The sequence below is a fragment of the Lathyrus oleraceus genome, chromosome 6 (genome assembly GCF_024323335.1).
Source record: "Lathyrus oleraceus cultivar Zhongwan6 chromosome 6, CAAS_Psat_ZW6_1.0, whole genome shotgun sequence".
Taxonomy (NCBI): Eukaryota; Viridiplantae; Streptophyta; class Magnoliopsida; order Fabales; family Fabaceae; genus Lathyrus; species Lathyrus oleraceus.
The window spans coordinates 78,853,165-78,860,490 of record NC_066584.1 but is presented as its reverse complement, the minus strand read 5'-3'; the positions used below and the strand labels follow the sequence as shown (position 1 = coordinate 78,860,490).

The 7,326-nt window shown below is 37.6% G+C and overlaps 1 protein-coding gene across 1 annotated transcript; it reads left to right on the top strand.

Annotated features, from left to right (window-relative positions):
* The first annotated feature begins 4,204 nt into the window (after nt 1–4,204).
* Nucleotides 4,205–5,083, top strand: LOC127094115 (uncharacterized). Its single transcript, XM_051032982.1, has one exon. It carries the CDS (start codon nt 4,205–4,207, stop codon nt 5,081–5,083), a length of 879 nt encoding a protein of 292 aa, XP_050888939.1.
* Nucleotides 5,084–7,326: the final 2,243 nt, after the last annotated feature.

Genomic DNA, 7,326 nt, shown 5'->3' with positions numbered 1-7,326 from the left:
ATCTTATGAGGAACTGGCTGTATCCTACAGAGAACTCTGCATAAAAAGTGAAGAAGTATGTTTGCTGGGAGAAAAACAGAAGAAAATTATATCTCAAATGCAGGCTGAAAAAGAAGGATTTCAATTCACCATCTCCAATCTCCAAAATAAGGTGATATTGTTGACTTCCAAACTTGACAACATAACAAAGACTGTAAGAATGCTAAACAAGGGATCTAATGTATTAGATGAAGTTTTTCAATTTGGAAAAGCAACCAGAGATCTGAGAGGGACTGGCTTTAAAAATCAACCTATGCACATGCAAGGAGAAAGCTTTATGAACAACTTTGTTCCTCCAAAGAGGGAGTCTAAACTTGTAATATCTAAACCTCTGGCTGAACATAATTCCAATCATCAGAACTCCCAACTAAAGGCAAGCTATTATGTTGGAGATGTCATTACTATGGAAAATATGGTCATATAAAGCCCTTATGTTTCAAATTATATGGCTACCCCAGGTATCCAACATAACCCGTGGTTAATCAAAAGAAAAAATGGATACCCCAGCCTGCCAACACCAGCCTTATAGCTCACACCTTTCTTAGAGCCTCATCTCGAGAAGACTGGTATTTTGACAGTGGATGTTTCAGACACATGACAGGTGTCAAGAAGTTCCTTGAAAACATCAAGTCATACTCAACCGGCTATGTCATGTTTGAAGATGGGGATAAATGTGAAATTAAAGGGGTTGGAAACTAGCCTGTACAGGATTCCCTAGTCTCAATAATGACCTGTTGGTAAAGGTTTTGACTGCTAATTTGATTAGTATCAGTGAACTGTGTGATGAGGGTCTTGAAGTTAACTTCATAAAATTAAAGTGTCTAGTCACTAATGAGAAAAATGAAGTTCTAATGAAGGGAGTTAGGTCTAAGGACAACTGTTGCTTGTGGTCATCTAAAGAAACAAACGACACCCTCATATGTCTGATATCCAAAGAGGAAGAAGTTAACCTATGCCACCAGAAACTTGGACATCTACATCTGAAGGGCATGAAAAAGATTATGTCAAAAGAAGCCATCAGAGGTATTTCAAGACTCAAGATTGAAGAAGGTAAAATTTGTGGTAAGTGTCAAATTGGGAAGCAAACCAAGACTTCACGTCCAAAGTTACAACATCAGACGACTTCAAAAGTTTTGGAACTTCTTCATATGGACTTAATGGGGCCCATGAAGGTTGAGAGCCTTGGAGGGAAAAGGTATGCCTATGTAGTTGTTAACGATTTTTCAAGATTCACGTGGGTGAACTTCATTTAAAAAAAATTAGATGTCTTTGAAGTGTCCAAAGATCTACGTCAAAGGATTTAAAGAGAGAAGGAAAGTGGTCAAGATTCGAAGTGACCATGGGAAGGAATTTGAAAGTAGAAGATTTGCTGAATTTTACTCCTCTGAAGATATTGGTCATGAGTTCTCCTCTTCTATCACCCCTCAGCAAAACGACATTGTTAAATGCAATAACAAAACTCTACAAGAGTCAGTTAGAGTAATGCTTCATACCAAGCATCTACCCTACCATTTTTGGGCTGAAGTAATGAATTTGCCTGCTATATTCATAATAGAGTCACTCTAAGAACCAATACCTCAACTACTCTTTATGAATTATGGAAAGGAAGAAAGCCCAATGTCAAATACTTTCATGTTTTGGGAAGAAAATGCTACATCCTAGGTGGTCGTGAACAAAGAAGAAAGATGGATCCCAAGAGTGATGAAGGTATATTTCTAGGAAACTCTAAAAATAGTAGAGCCTATAAAGTTTTTAATTCCAGAACCAAAGTCATGATGGAATCCAATAATGTGGTAGTGGATGAGAAGATCTCAGAAAAAGGGACTGATGTTGTGGAAGATGTTGGGACATCATTTCAGCAGATTAACACACCTGAAAATGAGGAAGCTAGTGAGTCAGAAAATGAATCAAGAGGCATTGAACCAGACAACCCCCAAGTGAACAAAGGTCCCTCCATCAGAATTCTGAAAGATCATCCAACATATTTCATTATTATAAACCTTAATGGAGGGGTCACCACTGGATCTAGAGACGTGATCTCAAATGTTTGCTTTGTTTCTAAGTTTGAACCAAAAAATGTGAAGGAAGCCTTGACTGATGAATTTTGGATCAATGCTGTACAAGAGGAATTCGGCCAGTTTATATGAAATGAAGTATGGGACTTAGTTCCTAGGCCTAAAGGAATGAATGTTATTGGCACAAAGTGGATTTACAAGAACAAATCTAATGAAAAAGGGACTGTAACCAGAAGCAAGGCCAAACTTGTTGATCAAGGATACACTCAAACTGAAGGGGTCGATTTTGATGAGACCTTTGCCCTTGTTGCTCACCTTGAGTCAATAAGACTATAGTTAGGAGTGGCCTGTTTACTTAAATTTAAACTATTTCAAATGGCTGTGAAAAGTTCCTTTTTAAACAGGTACTTGAATGAAGAAGTCTATGTTGAACAACCCAAGGGGTTCATAGATCCAAACTTTCTAGATTATGCCTACAATTTAAGGAAAGCTCTCTATGGATTAAAGCAAGCACCTATGACTTGGTATGAAAGGCTCACTGAGTACCTTATTAATAATGGATACAAGAAAAGAGGAACATACAAGACATTGTTTGTTAAAGAAGAACATGGTAAACTCATGATAACTCAAATATATGTTGATCACATTGTATTTAGAGGGATGTCAAGCCACATGGTACAACATTTTGTAAGACATATGCAATCTGAGTTTGAAATGAGTCTTGTTGGTGAACTGACATACTTTCTTGGGCTCCAAGTCAAACAAATGGATGCCACTATCTTCATCTCTCAAAGCAAGTATGCCAAGAATATAGTGAAGAAGTTTGGCATGGAAAATGCTAGCCATAAAAGGACACATGCACCAACTCATTTGAAACTAACTAAAGATGAAAAAGGTGTAAATATGGATCAAAGTCTATACAGGAGTATGATTGGTAGTCTGCTCTATCTTACAGCTAGCAGACCTGACATTACATTTGTTGTAGGAGTTTGTGATAGATATCAACCCGAACCCAAAATGAGTCATATTACTCAAGTGGAATTATGAAGTATATCAATAGAACTAGTGAATATGGAATATTGTATTCTCACAATGCAAACTCCTTGCTTACAGGATACTGTGATGCAGATTGGGCAGGCAGTGCTGTTGATAGAAAAAGAACTTCTGGAGGATATTTCTTCTTGGGAAATAATCTTATATCTTGGTTCAGTAAGAAGCAAAATAGTGTGTCCTTATCTACGGCTGAGGCTGAATATATTGCAGTAGGAAGTAGTTGTTCTCAATTAATTTGGATGAAACAAATGCTAGAAATATACAATGTCCAACAAGATGTCATGACATTGTACCGTGACAATCTAAGTTCTATTAACATCTCCAAGAACCCTATTCAGCACAGCAGAACTAAGCATATTGACATCCGTCATCACTTCATTAGGGATCTGGTGGAAGAAAAAAATGTCACACTTGAGCATGTAACTACTGAGAAGCAACTGGCAGATATTTTTTACTAAAGCTTTAGATTCAAATCAGTTTGAAAAATTAAGGGGAGAATTGGGTATTTGCCTGCTTGAAGAATTATAGCGATTACTAAAGTGTAGATATGGAAATAAAATTTTCTCTTCCCTCCACTTAATTATGCATAAAACTCAAGGACTATTATTACAACTTTTCCTTATTTTTCCAACGCTGCACCCTAGCCACTTGCACGCTACCTCTTGCATTCTCTCTCTCAAACTTGCTCTCAAACACTCTCATCTCCATCTTCCGTCTACAGTTTATACCGAAAACCTCCAAAATGTCACAACCTTCTGTATCCACTCCAAGCAAACACTTTAAAGAGAAATGAAACCCTAAAAATGTTTGTACTGAGATAGATCTCTCTGATGTCATCACTGATGATGTTCCCCTCTCGATTGTTCTTGTCCATGAAACTCCTTTGAGAAAGGCTAGAAATTCTTCTTCAAGGAAATGAAAGCCTTCTAAAGTAAGTACCTCTTCCACTCCTTCAGTGACTGCTAGAAATATGAATGCTCCTAGACCCCAATACTGTAGTGAAGAAACCCCAGTCTATGACTAGCCTGTATCTCGATCCCATCAACATATAACTTAATCTTGATGTGTCTAAATATTGTCCCGTTGTGACAAATTTTATGGAAGATGTTGAAGCCTATGAAACCAACAATAGACCTAGATCTGTAACTACCTTGAGTAAATCCATCATGATTGTTCCTGACAGAGACGATGTTGATAAGAATATTCATGTTTTGATCTCTCAAGTGTTGGGTATTGACCTTAAGACTAATGTCGTGCCGGATGTCTCCACATCCTTGGCCCAACATGATAACAACACTGAGAACCCCAGGGATAAATCTGATGTTAATGCACCTACTCTGTCTCCTGAGAAATCGAAAGACAAAGAAAGGTCTAGAGAAATGACTGATGATCTGGGTGACAAAGATAAAAACCCTGTTGAGAAAAATGATCAACCCACTGACATAGTAAATATTGAGGAACTGGACTCTTATGATATTCCTATCGGCCAAAGACTGGCTCCTGGTATAGCTAAAATGTTGAATAACATAAGAGGTCAAGTTGTTGAATCCTCCATCACACCCTCCAAATCTGTCAGGAACAAAGATAATGTTGGTCCCAACAAAAGATGGAGCAAGGTGGTTACTTCTGTGTCTAAGAAGAAATCCCTGAAAAGAAAGGAATTTCCCTCTAAGTCTAGTAAATCTGATCATGAAGTCGAACACAATGTTCAGGACATCATCTCTACTTCCAGAAGGCAAGCCTCTGGGAAGAAGATACGAGCTAATATTTTTGAAGTTCCAATTAACAATATTTCATTTCACTCAGTGGAGAATTTTGAAAAATGGAAATTTGTTTATCAAAGAAGATTAGCACTGGAAAGTGAATTAGGGAAATATGCTTTTGAATTTAAAGAGGTGATGAATCTTATTCAAGGGGATGAATTAATGAAAACTGTAACTGTTTTTGGCAAGTGCTATGAAATGCTTGTCAGATAATTTATTGTGAACATCTCCAAGGAGTGTGACAACAAGAGGAGCAAGGAATTTAGAAAAGTGTATGTCAGAGGAAGATGTGTGGATTTTTCTCCTGAAATAATCAACAGGTTCTTGGGCAGAAATGAAGAAGAACAAGCTGAAATTGAACTCTCTAACAATGTCATATGCAGAGATATTACTACTAAGCATGTGAAGGAATGGCCAAGGAAAGGGAAACTGTCTGCTAGTGCCTTGGGTGTCAAGTTGCTGGTCTTCACATAATTGTAGTTGCAAATTAGGTTCCAACCAATCACACCTCCAATATAGCTAATGGACTAGACAAGTTTATTTATATTGTTGGGACCAAGTCAAATTTTGATTTTGGATCCTATGTTTTTGATCAAACTATGAAGCATGCTGCCTCTTATGCTGTGAAAATGTTAATAGATTTTCCATCACTGATCTGTGGGGTTATCCCGAGTCAACGCCCTAGTTTCTTAATCAACTCCGACAGTACATGTAAAAGGGACCCTCCTCTCCCATTACATTATAGGTTGTTCATTGGGAAACATGTCCCAGACATTGTCATGAGATATGGACAAACACCTTCCAGGCATACTAACAGAACATGCATCCTAGCTGAGCTAAAAGATACCTGCAAGACCTTGGATGAAACTATAAAAAGTTGTACTAAAAGGAAAAGCAAGATAGAAATAATGATTAAGGCCCTGCCTGAAGAAGAAAGAGGTTTGAAAGGTGATGGAACATATGAATAGGAGGAAAATGAAGATGGGTCGGATGCAAGTGATGATGAGGATGCTACCAGTAGTGATGAGGATTGAAGATCTCTAGTTCTTTTGTGTGTTGGTTATTCTTATGTATCTTGTATGGGTTGTGCCCTGGATAATTTTTTTGTGCACTTTAAAAGTGCTCTTGGTTATGTTTAGTTTGTAAACTCTCTTGACTATGCTTTGCTAACATTGTTATTTTGGTTAGTGTGGTTTTTGTCAACTTTATGGCTTAAAAGGGGGAGTAGGTATGTGTGTGGTGTTGTTGCTTGTTGTGTGTTCTGCTTCTTAGTCCCTCTTACTCCTTGAGGGGGAGCATGTGCATGTATGGAAGGGGAGTAATCCTTAGGGTAACTCATCCTCTGGTCTTGATACTCAGGGGGAGCGCATTTGTTATGAAGGGGTTACTAATGTTCATGATGTCAGGAACAATGTCCTAACATCCTGTCTAAAAGTAAATTTATTTTTTCCTCTTAGGGTCTTTGTATAAGATAGTATGAGGCTTGTTGTTCGCTGCGCCTGCCTCTGGTGTTTGTGTGAAAAAGGAAGTTGTATGTTTTCTTGCTGGTTTAAATACTTGTTTCTAACCCCCATACATGTTGGTCTATGCAAAGATTGTTTTAGCAAAAAATTTCCAAAGCGGGAGATTGTTAGGTCTGACATATTGTGATTAGCTGCATTTTGGAAAAACAAGTATTTTTTACAGATGTTAAACAAGATGTCCTGACATGTTGTTATAACATTCAGCGTGACCTAGCTTAAGTATCTTGTGAGATTTAGTCTCTTGATTGTTTTATCTGAAGATTATCTAAAGATTTAGTTCACATATATTATGGAGCATTTTACATAAAGCATAAGACTATAGTCTCTTGACTTATTTACGAAGTAACAATGTCAAGACATTTTAGAAAACATCTGATTTGATTGAGATATATCTTCAGAAGATCGTGCAGAGATCTTGGATCTGCTGCAAATCAAGACCGAAGCCCATGCCTCTTCACTTCTATTTATAGAAAAGTTCTAAACCTAAGGAAGTAATCGAAGCAATGCAATATATTGTTAAAATTAGGGTTTCGTGTGTGTGCTTTGCGTGAGCCATTCGAGTATCTCCTCGATACTTGAATTGGACATGGTGTATTGAGTTATAACTAACAATCCCCAAGAATATTTTAAGCAATAGTGGATTGTGTTTCTCGGTTGTAAGTTATAGTGAGGGAAGTGAAAGGGGTCTCATATCTAGGAGTGTCCTAGATAGAAATTTCCATAGGTAGAGATTATGTGAGAAGTCTGTAAAACCTGAGGTTATTCAGGACTTCAAACTAATTCTGTGATAGTGGATTTCCTTCCTGACTTGGTAGCCACCAGATGTAGGTGACGTTGCACTGAACTGGGTTAACAACCGATTATGTTATTTAATGTCATGATGCTATCTTAATCATGTTATTGTTTGTGGTGCGATATTATGCTGACCATGAG